The 20,263-nt window shown below is 36.3% G+C and overlaps 1 protein-coding gene across 2 annotated transcripts; it reads right to left on the bottom strand.

Moving 5' to 3' along the window:
• Positions 1 to 2,033: 2,033 nt before the first annotated feature.
• LOC141830794 (GTP-binding protein At3g49725, chloroplastic) lies at positions 2,034 to 18,536 on the bottom strand. Of its 2 annotated transcripts, XM_074718217.1 has the most exons (16): positions 18,067 to 18,536; positions 14,372 to 14,436; positions 8,101 to 8,163; positions 7,547 to 7,636; positions 7,262 to 7,374; positions 5,190 to 5,258; positions 4,935 to 5,079; positions 4,707 to 4,762; positions 4,571 to 4,621; positions 4,405 to 4,459; positions 4,258 to 4,314; positions 3,503 to 3,622; positions 2,825 to 3,394; positions 2,488 to 2,584; positions 2,335 to 2,389; positions 2,040 to 2,150 (listed from the first exon to the last, which is right to left on the bottom strand). In XM_074718217.1, the coding sequence occupies exons 1-13, from the start codon at positions 18,500 to 18,502 to the stop codon at positions 2,870 to 2,872; spliced, it is 1,845 nt and encodes a 614-aa protein (XP_074574318.1). In that variant the 5' UTR covers positions 18,503 to 18,536; the 3' UTR covers positions 2,040 to 2,150; positions 2,335 to 2,389; positions 2,488 to 2,584; positions 2,825 to 2,869. The 2 variants fall into 2 exon arrangements, with proteins under 2 accessions (XP_074574319.1, XP_074574318.1); XM_074718218.1 differs by lacking the exon at positions 2,335 to 2,389 and having other exon boundaries at positions 2,034 to 2,150.
• Between the last annotated feature and the right edge of the window lie 1,727 nt (positions 18,537 to 20,263).

The following is a 20,263-nucleotide window of genomic DNA, read 5'->3' as shown; positions in this document are numbered from 1 at the left end:
TCGCTGTCAAAAATCTCCTAAACAAGTGAGTAGTAAGCTAATCTGGACCAGCCCAACTCATTCACGCTGCTTATAGCATTGCTTTTGGGAATCATGTTGTGATTTCTGTTGATGAATCAGAAAATGTATGGTGCTGGTAGCTTTGATGTGGCTCATCTAGTGTGGATCTCAATTGGTCTTGTTTGCCGTTGAAGCAACAACGTTAAAGATTACAACGTTTTGATTCTATGTCGCATTTTTTTTCTTTCTTTTTTCCCCACACTACAGTGGATGGGAGATAATTCTCCGTTTGAGAGGCAGACTAAGATTAAACCTCTCTCAATTTCATTTTTCTTGTCGCCCTGCACTACACCACACTACATTGGATTGAGACAATTCAATAAGGTTAAACCTTTCTTAATTCCAATAGTAGCATTATAAGATCTGGCTCACTCACTTACCACTAGATGTTCCTGTGTCAATTTCTTTTTTATGATAAACGTAATTCCTCTATTTGTGGGCTAAGTAACTTCCTGGTTAGTGTGATCTTAGAGAATTCATGTTGAACTTTTCACCAAATAGGGTGTTGTTTTAGTTGAAATTTTGAGCTGCATACATAGGTTTGTTTATCTTGCAATTTTTCTTTTGCTTAGTTTCTCTCTGTCTCCTCTGATCTATTAGGTTTTCCCCTTTTCTAATTTTTATTAATTAGTGAAACTATTTTACCATTATCATAGTGTTACACTGCTGAATGAGGCATGCCAAAATCGCAATTAACAGTACTAACAAATTAGGCAAGCTCTTGATAAAAAAAACTGGGCACGCTTACAACAGTAGTATGTTTGCATTTACTGAAATTAAGAAGAAATGGTCACAAGGCTTGGTTGTCTTTCTCAAGTTAATCTTGTTGAACAAATAGATGCTACTGATGATGTTATAAGAGTAGTAGATTTTATAGTCTATTTGGAAATTACAAGTTCTTATGCTAACCTTTTGTGCTAATGGGTTTTTTTCTCTATGGTGGAAAGGAGTTCAAAGTGGAGGTTGAAGCCATTGGAAAAGTAAGGCATAAGAATCTTGTTGGACTCATTGGGTATTGTGCTGAAGGTGCCAAAAGGTTGTCAAATCTATCACAAGCACTTTGTTATCCAGTATTGAAGCCCATTATCTTGTTGATTATTCATCTGCATGGAAAAATTCTGTTTTGGCAATGGCACTTTGGAGCAGTGGTTGCATGTTGATGTAATCCACTAACCTGGGATATAAGAATGAAAATTGCCATTGGAAGTGGAACAGCAAAAGGGTTGGAACTCCCATTGTGTTCATCTGATAATTTGATTAAAGAAACTAACCCACTATTTGCTTTCCTATGTGCAAGTTGTTGACATTTCAAGCTTTTTATGATCTTCTTAACATGGTTATTCCTTGCAGCATAGCATACTTGCATGAAGGATTGATCTGCCTTCGTTGTACCAACATGGATGCTCAGTAGTAAGATTATCTAACTTCTATTTATATTGCATCCACTTTGTTTCTTGATAGCACTGATAATTTAGCAATATGTTAAGTCTCAAACGGTAATACAATTAATGACCCAAGCAATCTACTATTACTTTTACTACGGTCATACCACAGTTTCCATCAAAAGACCTAACTAAGTCATTTGTTATCTACTATTTGCTGGGCACTTTTACATTTAAATGGCGGGCCATCATACTTTGTTATAATGTATCAGTTTCCATCAAAAGTAATCTTGATAATTGTCAAAAGAAACTTAGACTAAGTCATTTGTTAGACAATCAATACAAAAGGAGTATTTGCTGGGCATTGCATCAAATTTAAACATTTAAATGGCAAGATGGCATCTAGATTGAAATGGAATAGAATGATACTCGTAGTGGAACCAACCGAAAGAAAATGAACAGTAAACATTGACTTGGAAAAAAAGAAAGGTATCAAAAAATAACACTTAATAGGTATTTGCTGGTCATAAAACAAGATTGTGCATAGATAATACGATGATAAAATTGTTAAACTGAAACAATTAATATCCATTGCAATCTAGGAGTTCCCAGTATATATGACCCACTTGTTGGTTGCAGATGTTTATCACGGGCATCCCATTACACTCAATTCCCACAATGGATGTCTCCTCATCCATGTCTTCGTTTCTAGTACACATCGAAAAGGAATTACGTACATTTAATTAGATAATAATCAGACCGACAATTAAGTTCAAGAACTAATAGGGCATGCATGGATAATTTTAGTTTAAATTAGCAAATAAAGGGTGCAAAATTGTAGTGAATGTGTAACGGACCCCTTGTGTTATCACAAAATGTAAAGACATCTTACATTTTTATTACAACCTCTCTCGGTCAGGCTTTTGTAACCTAAATCCTCAGTTTTGCTTCAGCTTGCAACAATAGCATCAGCCTTGAATTACCATACGAACCAAACTGTGTTTTAGAAGAATTTAGGAAGAAACGTAATGCATGATTCAATCACCTGAAGTAAATTTCCATAAAGAAGTACGTCTTCTTCAAATCAAGTTCCTAAAGAATGTCCATTGAGGGATAATCATCTCTTCAAAGAAAATTGATACCTGCAGCACAAGACTAGAATTTGTCACAAGGGAACCATAAAAGATTTCACTAAAACAAGAAAGCACTGTAAGCACCATGTTTAGTTAGTTGTTGTTTGCCAAAAAACTAACAAAGGGGATGTTTAATTAAACGTACATAGATTTTAGTAAGAAGCGTGAGATAAATTAAGTATCAATCCGACTGCACTTCCAACAAAAAACAACCTACAATATTTCATAATTGTGATATATTTCAATTACCAGAAATTGTTCTCCATGGAAAACTGTTTGTGCTTGCTTAAATACCTACTGCTCTGTAGCCTTTTCAACATCTGCAGAGTATGAAGGTCTCCATTTCCTATCGTAAGGACCAAAAGTATTCTGTTCGGAGGGTTTATCTGAATTTAGCTTCTTGTCTAGGAGATGCAGCAATTCTTGTAAGCCAACTCCTGTAACTGCAGAAGTTTTCACCCGATTGATTGCCCAGGTTTCATGGCTTTCTTTTGTATCCTTACTATTCCATTCTACCAAGCAGTCACCATCCTTTTGAACATCAAAATTTTCCAGACTCTCCGATGCAAGTTCAGAGGGAACATCATTCAAATCCGTGTTCCCAGAAGAGTCCATGTCATCAGCACCATCCATAGTTTCTTCTTGTGAAAATTCAGAAGTCTGGTCATCACAATCATCATCCTCAGCATCTATAAGTTCATCAGATAAACCATCAGAATCCATATCATCATCCTCTTGCGTTTTTTCTCCGTCTTCACCAGTGCTTTCCTCTTCTTCGAGAAAGTCTTCAGCTTCGCCATTATTTTCAAGAAGATCAATCTTAACAAAGATCAAAACAACATTATCAATAACTTATTTTAACCAACACATCAAATAAATTCAAACAGTGGTTTTAACATCTGTTATCCATCATATGCATAGCAGTACTTTATTCCAAACTTCAATCATATTTTGAATCTTCTCCTCTGATACCCCAATCTGTTTCAGCACTTGCAGTACAGTTTCACGTTGTTCATCAAGATCAGGTGAACTGGAGTCTAGCACATGCTGCAGAATTCCCAATCAGGTATTAGGCATGCTCTGGTTTTTGCAGAAAAAGTAGGGTTCGTATGTTAGCCAAGAGTATAAGAGAACAGTTAATCTTTTAAGTCACTTTAGCATCTGAATATGAAATTCGTCTGCCAACTTGTATTTAACAAATATTTCCCTACTAAATAACTCGATAGGAGAAAAAAAGACTAAGATCATAAATGAATCCTAAGACTGGTGAAGGATAGAGAAACAAATCAAGATGAAAACTGTCTAGAAGCATCACATATCAAATGTTTAATATTGCTAGCCCTTGCAAATATGTAGCAACATGATATTGACAGTATTTTCAGATGAGTGACTTATCTCAACTAGTAGAAAGTGCTGGCCAAACAAGGTAATCAACAATACCTTATTCAGATAGTATATCCATTAGGTATGGCATTAGATAGACTAGTACTATAACAACACTAGTCCAAAACAGTATTCATATGGCTGCTAGATCTTCATCCAGTAAAATAAAGCAATACATAAATACCCTGTAGGAGCTGACAAATTCAGGATACCATTGACTCGTACTTTCTTTAAAATGCAAACTTTAGAATAATAAAACAAGTCAAGATCAATTTTAATAAGAGAACAGCAAACCATACTACTAACAAGTCTGCTTCAACTACTTCTTCCAAGGTTGCGTGAAATGCTTCCACTAACTGAAATTTAGCATGAGCATTGTCAAAAAGCAGTGGAGAGGACCAGGTTTTCTCAGATGACACATCAAAACAAAATAGTAGTTATATTACCTGTACAGGCAAATCTGAGATGAAGCCAACAGTATCACTGAGAAGCACTTTCTTCCTGGTGGCATGATCAGCGAATAATTTGGTGCATACAAACAGACAAATAAAAAAAATTCTAGCTCCTAGTTAGACGGGTTTAATTAAGCATTGAAGATTACAATAAAAATACCCTGATGGAAGAATGACACTCCGCAGTCGAGGATCCACAGTTGCAAATAACCTACGCAGAGGTAAAATTCCATGTAAGCTGAGGCATTTTGACATAGATGCATACAAAGAAAATACTAGATGTGAAGTAGAAATACCTATCATCACTGTACACATAACTTTGGGAAAGAGCACTGACTAATGTAGATTTGCCCTGGATAATGGTGTTTCAAATGAGGAAGAGTAGTTTTGATCAAGTTGAAAAGCAGCAACAACTAGAAACTCTAAAGACATATAGCTGAAAATTGATACTAGTCTAGTTTCTTTTCCATAATTTAAACCAAAATATAAGTAGCTAGGAAAACGAGACACGTGCAATCACATACAGCATTGGTATATCCAACAACAGCAACAGTTGCCAAGGAATGGCCATATGAACTACCATGCCTTTTGCGTGCATATCGTTGCAAAGCCCTTGTTCGTCGAACTTCCTCAATCTGGGATAGTAGATAAGTTCTACGTTCCTGGATTCTGGAGTTTATTCAATGGAATAGAATCTTTAAGCAACATTTCTAGAAATTAAACGAGAATCAAATGAGGTGTGAAAAAAAGAAACATCATTCAAGATATCTAAAAATAACCTCCGGCGTTGAAGCTGCAGTTCAGTTTCTCCAGCACCACTAATGAAGCCACGCCCCCCACTTGCTCTCCTGCAAAAAAAAAAAAAAAAAGGTTAAGAATGTCAAATATTTGAAAGAACAAATATAATTAAACACAGTACACTTCCTGTTTGTCTTGTGTCCAAAACTTACAGAAAAGTACTAAAATATTTAGCCTGAGGAAAAAAAAAGCATTTCCAACAACTTCCAAGGCATTACTTCCTCATATGATGAAGTTCACAAAATTACTTGCTTCCAGGATGCAGTATTTCATTCAAACTCATCCTTTTAAATGCTTAGAAATCACTCAGCTACTCTGTGGAGGAATTTAGGATTTAGTAGTAATAATATCATGTTAGCAAATATCAGAACCCATAATACTGCCGAGCTATGCTACTCAGACATGGCTAACTAAGATCATACCATGTTCGATCTAGATGTCTGATGCATCATTTTCTAAATATTTTTGTGGATAACACGAATATCATTATTCAACATGGATTGTTGTTGTCAGGGGGCTGGGCCAATGTAGGTACGGGGAAAAAGTATTTGAGTAATGTAGATGGTATGCATTGATATTTTGACAATTGCATAGCCATCATGATGCATGGTCACCAGGAACCAATAATCTCACACAGCAAAAGATTATCATAGAGAAGATGATTAGTATGGGAATATGTTTGGTCCCTTTCAACGATGATTAATATTGGAGGAAATATTATCATACAAACGATGATTAATATGGGATGGGAGGTATCTTAATGTACTTTGATATTCTATTTCGTTCAGGATGGCTATTTCAAATTTATCCACCTAGTAAATTGTTCATTCTTAAAGTATGTTGTGATGTAATACTTTACTAAAATTTCTTAGTGACTCCAACGAGTTTGATTTTGACAATTCATGCTCATTCCATACGGGTCATGTTATCCTAATCAAAATAGTCTTCCATTTCAGCTAGCCAATCTATAAATCCATCCAAGTTTAATCAGCCATCAAACTGGACTTCTATCTCAACACATGGTCTCATCTCCTAAATTATGCCTAGGCCAAGATCCATTATTGGTTTCACGGAAGCAATTTTCTCTAAACATGCAATGATCATCATGATGCAATTTTGTATAAGTGAGACTTGTGAGGTTATATTAAATGAGTGATCTAGTCTATCATGATTTTCTTTCCTTGCCAAACTACTGAATTGTTATAGAGCATATTCTTTAAATCATTGTAGGTCATCTACTGAATTGTTATATAGCATATTCTTTGAATCTTTGTAGGTTGTCTACTGAATTGTTATATAGAATTGGTTTTTTTGAGAGTCTACATCTCTTCTCTTGTCATGACTGATATAAAAATTGAAAATAATGAAATAAGGAAGCAAAGTAAACTAGGAAACAAATAAGATAATAAATAAATGATGATGATTGTTTTTAGGTAGGGTGGAAGCTAGGGTTTATTAGAAATACAAGAAGCAAAACAAAAAAATTAAATGAAAGAACTACAAGTATCAAATACAAAATCCAAGAATATAACTCTCATATCAAATGATGCAGCACCAAAAACCAACAATCTCATACGTAGAACAAATTAACAAATCAAAGATTATTATGTGTTTGAGATCTTTTTACAAAATCCACTCCAAATAAAATTGTAAATAAAATAAAATATTCTAGTAAAAAAATATTGTTATACCTAAAGAACTGTCTAGGTTGGAATGAATCATTTATTCTCTAAAAAAATAATTACCAAATCAAAACAAACTTAATTAACTTACTCCCCTAAATAAAAGGATCTGCCAAAATCAACTTTTACAAAGTCTAAACTTGTAAAATTAAAATTCCTAATTTGCATAACGGGACCATACCAGAAAAACTAAAAGCTATAACAGGAAAATCACTTGATTCATTATTCCAATATAAATTGGTAAGAAGCATTGGCAACTGAAAGCATTTCAAGAAGCATTGGCAACATAAAGTATTTCAAGATTACTGTGAAACCCCTACTATTGGCAAAGCAGGGCTAAGTCAACTGCTAAGGTAGTGGATAATGCTCACCCTCGAGCACTGACAACTTCTGCTTCTCCACTTCCCCCGAAAGTCAGCCGGCCACCTGAACCACGGACTCGCACAAGTCTGCTTCTCTTGTACACGAGGGCTGCTAATTCTGACTATGGCAATGAGAGTAACAAGTTGCAATCAGATTAAGTGATGTAATTCAGCTGTGAACAGATAAGAACATGTTCCTAAAAAGCAAGAGACTTTCTCAGCAAAAGGATATAGAAGTAAAAGGTGAACTACCATAGTTTTGTACATATAAATACATATAAAAAACTAAGATACCTGCAATTTTGCTTCTTTTGTTTCAGCATGAGCATTGAATATCTCTATAATAAGTCCTACACGATCTAAGACTGGTTTCCCCCAAGCAACCTGCTAAATCACATTATGATACAGTAATATCATACATCTATATAACCTTCTCATTTAACCATGCTAACATCAACTGAAGATTAGACTAACAGTATACTAGCAGCAGATATTAAATTATATATTAATCTTTCCTGTACACCAGTACAATTACTGTACATCGATAAGCTCTCTTTAATTATCAACAACCATTGTAACACTTCAAAGGGGCATAAAATTTTATACTTGATGCCTTTATGAAAGTCATTTATCATATTTATTTGCAATCATGGCAAGTTCAATTCAAGTTTGTGCTACTGATTAGCTAAAGAATATTAACACACATGACATTAAAAGTTTTAAGAATTCCCAGGGATTTCTATGCTTAACATAAAGATGAAAAATCTTAAATAAGAATCAATAACGATTGAAGACTACATATCATTTTTATCAAAACAAAAATTATATGCAAAAGTACTCCAACTTGCCTCCAAATTCCTTTGCTGAATCCCAGAAAGGATTGCATTGACGAAAACTGCATCTATGTTATTCTGTTCAATGTAATAAAGAAAAACAATGTCACAAAAATAAAACAAACAAATGAGAAAAAACATCTCCTACCTATATTAGAGAATAGAAGAGTTTCATATTGTTTTCAAAAGATAATCTTACATTTTGCAATTAAGGCTTTCTATAAACAATTAACAAAGAAGATGCATAATTAATGTATTAAAAAAATTCTAGATTAGGTTCCTTTGATATGCATCTGACCATCTCATTGCTAACATCACAAAATTGAAAACAAACTTGAACGTAATAAATTGAATTCTGCATGAATTTTAAAAATTTCTTTATTCAGTTTAACAAGGTATACAAATAAAACAAAAAATTAGGTTTCCTTATGTTTTTTATTCATACCAAGCATCATTAAACAGACAGCATATGAGGGAAGGTTCTGACCTCTGCAGAAGATTAACTCATAATGTCCCATAATTTGTTCACAACAAAAAAAAAGATAGGCCAAAGGGGAGGTGAACTGTGAGCCCACTAAATTAAGTATACTAGTGTTCTTATAACTTGATAAGCATCTCAATCAAACTCTAATTCAATTGTCCAAGTTGTGCATCATGCTAATCAAATAGAAATTGCAAGCAACTTACTTGGTAAATATGAACCACAGAAGTTTACAACTTGAATTAAATGTACTAAAATTGCACGTTGGTATAAAATAAATTCAGTTAAGGATGATCGAGAGTTTTTTTTCATTGTTCTTTGCTGGCTATCAAGGTCTAGCGCAATCCTAACATTTTTCATCCAAGCTTGGGTCTGGCATTGACAATCTGCTAACTATTAGATGTTACTTATTATAGATGTGTCTATAAAATTAGGTCAACTGATTAAAGAAGTTTCAAGAAAAATGTAGGAAAATGTAGGTCTAAATGGTTTTCCTTTGAATTTTGGGGGGAAGGAGATCAAGCTATAATTAGGTTAAATATGATTTCACAAAATTTTAAAATGAAAATGTAGGATGAACGGATGAAAAGAATTCTAGATTTCTAGTATCAATTTAATATAATAAAAAGTGACTTATGTCGTTGTTCTAATTTTAACTACAGATGATATATATCATAAGAGATCCAGTGAAGAAATATTGAGAAAAGAAACATTAGCACATTGTTTTTATTTTCTTCGAAAAAATTAGAACAAATTCTAGGAAGTTATTGTTGTAAACTTTAGAAAAAGAAATATCTAATCATTATACCAAAGTGATTGATGTGGTTACTAGTGTTGTGGCTACTATGAGCGCAAAATAATTTTCTTATAATTGTAGAATTCCATCAATAGCGACCTCTTTCCCTCTTTATCAACTTGCAGCAGTACTAGAAACTCGCTAATTTATTAGAGCACACACCTTCCAGATGCATATTATATATAGAGGATATATTATTCTTGATATGATTGTAAATAGGATAAACTCGAAGCATCGTTTGTGAAGAGAATTTTTAGATCCTATGGAATTTACGCTAAATAGAACTAAAATGTAGCTTCAATAATAAGAAAAGAAGGGAATAACTAAAATGGAGAATAATATATCTCTGTAAATCGGAGTTTTAGATATTTAGGATATATTATTCAACAAAATGAAATTTTGTTGGACAATAATAATGTAGGGTCCCCAAGGATGTCTGCATCTCCACAATGACATGATATTGTCAACTTTGGGCCTAAGCCCTCATGGCTTTGCTCTTGGGCTCTCCCCAAAAGGCCTCATGCCAATGGAGATATCTTCCATCCTTTTAAACCCATGATCTTTTCCATGTGTTATAGATGTGGGACTATGTTTGCACCTTTGCAACCCAACAATCCCCCCCTCAAACAAAGGACCACAGGCCCCCCTCAAACGGAAAGCCTCCGTTTGATGTCTAAATCCTCGACCCACCAGGACTTCCTGTCCAGCCGCAATCAGGACTTCCTGCCCCTCGGTCCACTCGACCTACTAGGACTTCCTACCCAGCCGCAACCAGGACTTCCTGCCCCTCCGTCCACCCTGACCTACTAGGACTTCCTGTCCAGCCGCAACCAGGACTTCATGCCCCTCGGTCTACCCGACCTACTAGGACTTCCTGCCCGGTGTCTGGTCCTTGATTCAAACACGGGAGACCCTACTTCCTTTGTTTTTTAAGGTTCAACCCACATGGTTAGATCCGGATCATGGCTCATCCGGCGGTTAGTCCGGTAAAGAGCGGCCTCGCTCTGATACCACTTGTAGGGTCCCCGAGGATGTCTGCATCTCCACAATGACATGATATTATCCACTTTGGGCCTAAGCCCTCATGGTTTTGCTCTTGGACTCTCCCCAAAAGGCCTCATGCCAATGGAGATATCTTCCATCCTTTTAAACCCATGATCTTTTCCATGTGTTATAGATGTGGGACTATGTTTGCACCTTTGCAACCCAACAAATAAAACGTAGCCTGGTGTATGAAGCTCCCGCTAATATGGAATCCCGGGGAAAAATTTATCGTATGTAATCTTATCCTACATTGCAAGAGGTTGTTTTCACGACTCGAACTCATGACAAGTCACACGACAGTAACTTTACCTTTGCACCAAGATAATATATAGCATAAAATGTGAATGACTCAAATAGTGAGAAACTTCTGAAGTCGTATTTTCATCATCCATGCCTTTGGTTAAAAAGAGGATTTTGGTACTTAAATAATAATAATAAAGATATCTGTTAAAATATTTAGGAATTATTAAAATATTCTGTTAAGGATAAATATTCTGTTTTTCTTTTTTATAATTCAGTACCCCTATATTCATGTATAAATAGGGGCTTATAAATAGACAGAGAGAGAAATATTGTCTTATTATTTTACAATATCATTAATAAGTAAAAAGTGGATGGTTAAGTAGAAGCTTCTGGAGTTTTTGTGTGATTGGCATTGCCCCTTCATGACACAAAAGTTTAATAATATTGTCGAAGGATCAGCCATCCTTTTTATGATACAGAGTGTTTGGCAATTAGAAAAACATGTTTAAAGAGTGTACAGTATATAGGAAAATATTAAAGTGGATGCGTTGGGATAATGGGAAAAGAGAAAATGAATTGTCATTATCCTGAATTAATTATGAGTGTCTTCAATAATCATAAAATGAGAAAATATAAATTAAGATAGTATCAATATACTAAAAGATGACCAAAAAGCTTTATTAGTTAGACAAGTATGAATTGATTAAAGAAGCGTGAGGTGTCGAAGGACACAAAAGTAACCGCTATTTAACATAATTAAAAGTGATTGAAATGATCTAATCATTATTAATTTACTAGTGTTATAATCTTAAATAGTTACAATTATCAGAAAAGCTCCAAATGATAATTTCTTAACTTTCCATATATAGAAACAAATAAACTATAAATTACATCGCTTACGTCAATGACATCAAAGGGATATTACATGAATGGAATTGGGATATAGATGGAATATAATAAAATAGAGCCACTTTGAGGCTCCCTATGAAATGAGGCGTGGAATGGAGCAACTGGAAAGAAGTTTTGGGAGTTATGAAGGAAGATTTGGATCATTATTTTAGTTGGTGATGAGGGTGTTGTGAAGGACGTGACTTTCCCCGGGTAAAGTCAAGAGTCATGCGAAGGTCATGGTCCAGGTCGGCGTAGCAATATGAGTCAAGACTAACTCAATACAGATCAACACGGACCCAACCCCGCCAATGTGGTATGTCTGTTACTTCGGGCTCAGACTGGGCTTCAAGCGCAGCTTGGGCTTGGTTGAGGTTCGACTTGGACCCCCAAGACCATCTCGACCGGTCTCATCTCGGACAACCCCGCCTCGACTATCCCAGTCATCTCATCTCGGTCAAGCTCGTCTCGGCCAATCTTGTCTCGGTCAGCCTCACCTCGGCCACCTTAGGTGTCTCGTCTTGGTCAGCCTCGCCTAGGCCACCTCAGGCATCTCGTCACAACCAGTCTCGTCTCGGCCAGTCTCGCCTCGGCCACCTCAAGCGTCTCGTCTCAACCAGTCTCGCCTCAGCCACCTCAGGCGCCTCGTATCGGCCAGCCTCGCCTCGGCCAGTCTAACCTCGACCACTCCACCTCGCTCTGCCTCATCCGGGGTTCCGTCATCATGCCTTCGACGTATATACATCTTACGTAGCTTGCTAGAGGAGAACACGAATATTCTTACAGACAGACAACAGTCTGAGGACGTACAAGCGGTTACAAGGTTGTTAGATCTGGTCCCCTCAGATACCCCTTTTTTCTTGCATATAAGGCCAAAGAGAATACAAAGTTGTCAGACTCGGTCCCCTTGGATACCCCTCTTTCTGCACATAAGACCAAGAGGAAATAGTTGTCGGATCTGGTCCCCTTCTGTCGGTAGCTATAAGGGTTCTGGCCTATCCAACGTGAAGAGGCTAGAAGCAGGCTATAAAAGGTCTGACCCATTACCATATTCGAGGTTCGCTGCCGAAAACTCTACTAACATTATCTTCTTTTCATCATCTCCTTCGGAACCCTAACTTGAACGTCGGAGTGGCTTGCCGGGACTCTCCGACATCAATCTAACCTCTTCTTTGAAGTGTGTTTCAAGTTCAGATAATCTTCCCGTGCCTTAGTTCATCCAGGAGGTCATCTGCATCGGACTGTTTGTTGACTTGTGGCTTGACCATCCGCGGTACTTGGCCGGAACAGTTGGTATCACCCAACCAGATATGACAGATATGGTTCAATCATATACTCATTTAATGAGTAAAGAGAATTTCAAGTTGAAGTACATGAAATCATAAGTCTCTTTAATTTCTCTACCATTATAGAAAAAACCATCCATATTTGGTTCCGTTATATATAGAATTTGAACCCAAACTACATTTATGATTAATTATTTCAATTTCATTGGCTATTTGGCTATTGTTCTTTCTATTTTCATTAAATTCAGAAATTCTATTGGTTAAATCATTAATATTCTCTTAATTATCACTAGTATCTACTATTTAGGCAAATGTCATCACCTATTGTTACTAGTAAAATAAACAAAACAGAAGAAAAAGAGAGCGAGAAAGAAAGCAATCTAAAAACTATTTTCAAAAGGAAGGAGACTAAACAGGAACAAGAGGGAAGAGGGATCCTCTAAAAAGAACCCTTCCCTTTATTGGGAATGATCTGGACAAAATAGATCATGTCTTGTTGTCTTTCTTCTGTGCTATATAAATTATGTAGCCTATCAATTTACAACCTGTAATATCTAAATCAACAATCCACAATTCACAAACTTGTAAGCATAGTCAAGCAGGTAATCTGTATAGCGTTTACAGCATTTAATTTCCAAAATAAAAAATGTACACAAAGCATGCAAGTAGGTAAAAAAACTTAATCCAAGTAACTGTTCAACAGAGGATTTAGATAGGTTCCTTGATTGAGTCCACTCTCTAGCTAGGGCTACTTTCTAGGATTTCTCATAGAGCAATTTTATTAATCTACATATTACAATACACTGTGAATTCTTTCTCAACTATCTCTGGTCCATTTGTCCCTCACAACTACAGATCCAAATACCCAGGTACTAGGTCCGGCAAGTTGATCACCTCTTTTGGCTATCCCCTAGTTTAAGCAGACAAGATGTCAAGTCTAGTTGAGTATCACAATCTTAAAATATAAATCTCAATGAACAATCACTCAAGTCTTCTTTCAACGATGATTCAACCAAACTTATATGTCACAAGAAATAAGCATAAGTGTAAAATAACATGGACTTTAGAAATTGCTCTTATTTATAGCTTTAATTATCATTTTTTTATCAGGTGATATTAGTGAGACAGTCAATTGATAAAAAAAATGGCACAAGGGCAGAATTAGGGATGCGTAAATGCTCCACCAGAAACAGGGCAATACTAGTGTTAGAGAGCTCAATATGGCCAATACAGATGTAGATGTCAACTACAGTTGATCTTGTTTGGATGATCACTCATGAAATAATATAATTTGAAATGATTAATTGAAGAAGGCTCCTTGTTTTGTTTTTCCCCCGCCAAGATCCCCCATTCTCACTTGTTCCCTCATGACATGCACATTACACGAAAACCAGGTATATAACACAAATCTGACGAGTGCATAAGTGAGGAGGGAGGAGGAAGCATTTCTTCAAGGAGAGATCCTCCACTTAACCACTGATATTGTATGTCATAAATTTCAAAGTGACAAGTAACAATTAGTTCCTTTAGAAAAGTTTTGGAATGTACCTCTGTTTCAAAGGCCGTAAGATGGCATTTAACATTTTCAACTGTCCCTTCTCCAAAATATTTGTCTGGAATAGAAAAGTTTCACCCAATATTACAACCCTATGCAAAGAGTTGGAAAGGTTATCTGATATACTAAAAAGTCCCTAGCCGATTCATGAACTTATTTTTCTGCTAGGCTAAACAATTTTCCAAGAAGTTAAAAATAAAATAATAACAAGCATAAAATTGTAGCATATACTTCAACAAGTTCTATTTTAGTGAACTCCACATTTTTTCTATCTTTCCCAGGTATGTTCTTCATGTTCTCTTGCATGAATGACCATACAAAAGAAATAAAATTAGCATACTCCATTTTTGTCCTCTTTTGCATATCCAAAATTTTCCCAAATTTTGTATAACTTTCACAAATTTCTATTTCCACTTTCCAAGACCAATTTATTCACCAAACAAAAAATAGAAATTATGCTCTAAATTTCTAGTATTTAGCCAAAGAAGTTTCATAGAAAATTCCTGAAAGTAGAAAACAACAGCCTAGATCCAGATGCCAATCATGGTAGAATCTAAGCTAGGATCATGCTCCTATCATCTGATCTATGAAACTTTGACCACCATTCCTACTTAAGATTCTCAATCTTAGTAGTAGAATGTACCTACGTTCAAATAGATATTTGAAGCTTTACATAAATTGAAAGTATACCATATGGAAAATCTTTTCATAAGAGAAGTCTTTTTTATCTTCTAAGTCGATCCTTTTCACTCATGCCATTGTCATAAATTTTACAGGAGCTATTACATGATACATAAAAACACAACAACTTAACATTTGTATTCCATTGTGAATAACCTACATGTATAATAAGAATAAATTACCTAGTTTTGTATTTACCTAGTCTAATTCCCTACGTTATAGATTAGTTAGTTCTTCTAGAGTCTATAAATACTTGGGTTGTATTCCTATTTGATACAACATTAGCATATCTATGTTACGTTTTCACTTGGTATTAGAGCCAGCTATTTATGCAATGTATCTCCTCCCGTATCCTCCCCCCAACAAGGTTGCTTCTTCTCCATGTTGCAAAGCGTGCCCATCTCTCCTCCCCTATTCTTCACCACCATGTTCTCCATTATGTTCTTGGCCTCCTAACACTTCCCACTTGCTTTGTAATTCCACCTAAAGCCCTCATTGTAAGTCCACCAAAAGCCCTCCAGTGTATCTCTTGTTGTACCCATGCCAACTGAAAACCCTCCTCTCCCTCCTGTTTTTGCCTAGACCAGAAGATCCAACCAAGGTTTAAAATCTTAAACCATATCAAAGTTTCAACCTTTGCCCAAAAAGATACAATTTCGATACTGTATTGTGTTGTGTTGGTAAGATTTAGATACTTATTTAATTGAATTATTAGCAATAATATGATTAATTTTACTTAATATAAATTATAACTTTTAATTAACATTTTATTATAATTAATTATTTACATAATAATTAATTAGAAGCATCTTGTCGAAGAGTCAGCCATGATCCTCTCTCCCTCTAAAGCCAGTGCGGGCCAAAATGTCTCGATGTCAGTCCATCACCCATGCCACTAGCATTTTCACTACTACTGTATTGTGTTCTTGGTCCCCCTTCCCTCTTGGAGGAAAACCACTTTGCCAAATTTTCACTACTACTACGACAATTTTAATTATGCTTCATGATATAAAAATGATGCAAAATTCAAAATGTTCCCAATAATAATATATATTGAATATTAAGATATCAAATAAGCATAAATGGAAAAAAAAAATTAAAAGTATTTTGTTAAATGGTAGGATCTTATACAGCTGTACTAAGATAGATGAGATATGCACCTCACGATACCTATCATCTTGATCCTTAAAACGTCTACATAATGACTCAAAAAAAATCAAAAACTCGAATTTAAATACTGGACCAATTGACAAATACATGACATTAAGACCAATTTGGTTCCGTAAAGCATCTAGGTATTCACAACTTTATCTTTCTACAATAGTAAATTTACCCAGGAATCTTATCATAACGTTGAAGGTATCTATCAACTATAACATGAAGATATATGTAACAGTTTCAAGATGTTTTAATTAAATATGAGGTTAACAAATAAACAAACAAGACTTCAATTGTCAAGCTTAGCTTATTTGGTTTATAAGGAGGTCACATGCTGCTAAGTATTCTCACTAGTTTAGACCCAAAAGAGGGTGGTCGGTCCATGCAAATTGTGGTTTTATGAGGCTATTTTTTCTTACATTTAATGTTTCCTAAACTAGAAGTTACACCAAGTGTAAGATAATGAAAAAGCAGTGTGTTTCAGTTGATATTAAAAAGCAAAAAAAATGCATATTGGTATTGCTATTACATCAAGTTCTTGCATCCCCTACTGTGATGTAACTAAATCCTGAATCTGGTTCATTATTATATATCATTCTATCATACTGCTGAAGATATATACACAAGCCTAGCACACTAACTCCGTATTCTAAAAGCAACATCAAGGAAACAAAATAAGCAGCTATGACAGCTAGTGTTTCATAAAATATTCTGTATCTACACAATATAAACACATTGAATAGAGATTTAAATGATAGGCAAAACATTATGTTTCGAGCAGTTTGATGGTGACTGCTTGTAAGAAGCATTATGATTGGGATAATGCTCAGTATAAATCATTGAGATTTATTTTTGTATACATGCTATATTTTATTGTCGGTAAGATATGGTAAAATATTTCATTGACAATATGCCAAAATTGACAGAAGTTGATGCCAAGGTGGAGTATGAATTGAGATTACCATTTCTTCCAAATAAATAAAGTTTACCTGCTCGCCCCTCCTTATTCTTTATTAACTACATCAATATTAGAAAAATAAAATTGAATCCATAAGATTGTAGCACCATTACCAGAGGCAACAAATTACAAGATAATTAGTAAGTGGAAGTTACTAATGAATTTTCTTGTTAGCTGAAAATAGTCATAAACAACAACCTTGCTCATTCAGACAACTGGTCTCAACTGATTTAGATACTAGGATTTACATAATATATCAACAACGGGATAGGATCTTAGGATAAATTGTGAAACCAGTACTGTACAAAATGTCTCTGATTCCATCATCTAAACCATAATAGAGAAGTCCAGACTTCAGAAGAATATGTGCACCAACTCCAAACTTACTAACAGCTATCCACGCTTGATATAAACAATGCCAAATTGTCCAAAAAGCACGATAATCTAAAATGATAAAGAAGACAAAGTGCAAGTACAAATGTTTTTGAGCAATACTGAGCAGTAGCTTATGCTCTGATTGAAGTAGCTACAAGAACAACAACATCCTATTATTGTTTTGAGCAGCATTCGCTTGTCTATGGAACCATGCCTTCAGTTCCTTCTAAATACGCTAACTAATATTTACCACCAAGAACCAACTAACTTGTTTTCCATATGCTAGAAACATCAACCTACAGCATACTTGGGAAATATCTTCAACCGACTTAAACATAGTCCAACTAAACTGCCAGAGGACGTGTATGATACACTGATATAGATCGAAGGGGGAAAAAAAAAGTCGTAAGCCCACTTATACGACAAAAGCATTCCACGATGTAACCATATAGAAGGAACAAACAAAGTATGCAGACAAAACTGTCACTTGAAAAGGAAACCATGCGAGAAGCAAACCCGAATGCATTCTGTGCGATCTGGCAGCGGGGTTCTGCACAACGATATGGGGAGGCTGCTCCTTGGCGCTAAATTCCTCCTCGAAGAATCCATCCCTAGGCTCCTCAAGAGAATTCGCGAGGTTAAGGGCTTCGGCGAGCTTGGATTTGAGGAGGGAGTCGGGGCGGAGGCGGGGCTGGACCACGAACAGCTTCGGCGGTCGCGCGGGGTCACGACCGAACAGAGAGACGCTGACCGTTGGAGTCTCATTTTGATCGGTCTCCCCTCTACTCCGGCGGGTGGAGGAGAAGGAGGCAGCGGTGAGCGGAGCGGAAAGGGAAGGTGTCGAGGGGAGGACCGGCGAGAAGCGAGGCAAAGGAGGAGAGAAAGGAAAGAGGGGGGTGGGTTTGGGCAGCGACCGGAGTGGGGTTCGGAGGCGACCGATGGCTCTCAGCATGATAGAAGGTTGCTCGGCGGAGGGAGGGGGCAGAGAAGGGCGGCGGAGGGAGGGCGAGGATCCGCGGCGAGCCGGCGAGGGTGGGATCATTTTATTTTGCTTGAAAAGAAAATTTTATTTTGTTCCGTAGTTTACATACTTTTCAAAAATGCACTCATACTTTCAAAAAATATCATTTTAACCACTATATTTTACTTATAATCTTCTGCAAAAAGTGGAATCCGTCATTCCAGCGGCCCCACACGATCGACCTCACAATCATCTGTGATAAGGTAAATCCAGAAACTGCAGTTGGCCACGACGGAAAAGAGTATTGTCTCGGTGATTCGAACTCTTGTCCTCTTTTACAAATCTATTCCGTCGTAACCAACTCCGGTATGTCCCGAGGGCTACTTATAAATTATAATCGAATCTAAGATGAGAGGAATGATCTCATATAAATCCCTTAAGCTTCATGATCTCGAGCATCTTACTTGACTCAAAAATTCAAAGAAATTATCACTAAAGATCTCCCAAGCATCGAAGGACAAGGACATGGATGATCTTAGGTTGCGTTTGGTTTACAGTAGACAGAAATACAGAGACAGAAATACAAAAATACAGAAATACAGTAGAGACAGGGACGCATTTACAATGATCTCTGTATCGTGTTTGGTAATACAGAGACAGGGACACTGTTGGCCGATTTCGGTCGGAATTCGGTCGGATTCCGGCCGAATCGGGGTCAAAGTCCGGCCGCGGTCGACGCGCCGGCGCCGGGCGCGTCGATTGCGGTCGGACTCCGACCCCGATTCGGTCGAAATCCGATCGGAATCCGGCCAAATTCCGGCCAACAGTGGCTGGGGCGCGCAGGGCTCTGTTTTTGGTCGGATTCCGGCCGGATTTCCGCCACAATCCGACGTCGGCCGGAGCGCCGACGAGTTGCGCGTCCAACGCGCCCGGCCTGGCGGCCGGCGGTGACCGGGCGGCGGCGCGACGGTGCCGGAAGCGGAGATGGGTAGTTTTTGTCTCCGTCTCCGTTTCAGTGTCCCCATTTTTACAGTGGACAGAAATGGAGACAAAGACGGAGACAGAAATCCTATTTCTGTATCTGTCTCTCAAAACCAAACGGGGACAGAGACAAAAATTTCTACTCTGTTTCTGTATTTGTGTCCCTGTCTCTGAAACCAAACGCTACCTAAGGATCGAAGGAGAAGTCATCAGGTCACGATAAAAGTTAGACACTCTCTTTAAGATGAGATTGCCTTGTATGCGCTTAGGGTGGAATGGAATGACAATTATCTCCCAACAAGAGTTTCAATATGATGCTCAATATATACAACAGATACTAATATACAGGCTTAAAGAGCAATTTCAGTCCTTACGGTGTAGCAAGTGGTAAAGTACTTAGGGTGCATTTGGTTCAAGTTATAATATATAACCTTGATTATATGATTACCAGATAATCACATAACCAAGGTTATGGGGTATAAAACATAACCTAAATGTTGTTTGATTTACTTTATTTATTTAGAGGGAATAAAACATAATCAGTTTTATATTTACTATATTACCCTTCATTCAATTATATTTTAATATAATTCATTAAATTAATAAGTATAATTTGTTAATTTTATTTTAATAAAATAATTCATTAAAAATAATTATTTTAATAAAAAATTATTAAAATAATAAATATAATTTGTTAATTTTATTTTTAAAATTTTAAAATAAATTTATATATATATTAATAAAATAATTTATTAAAATAATTATTTTAAT

This window comes from Curcuma longa, chromosome 6 (assembly GCF_044706935.1).
Source record: "Curcuma longa cultivar G26 ecotype Majalengka, Jawa Barat chromosome 6, ITB_CL_G26_1.1, whole genome shotgun sequence".
NCBI classification, from domain to species: Eukaryota; Viridiplantae; Streptophyta; class Magnoliopsida; order Zingiberales; family Zingiberaceae; genus Curcuma; species Curcuma longa.
The sequence above is the reverse complement of the archived record's forward strand: the minus strand, read 5'-3'. Positions and strand labels throughout refer to the sequence as shown.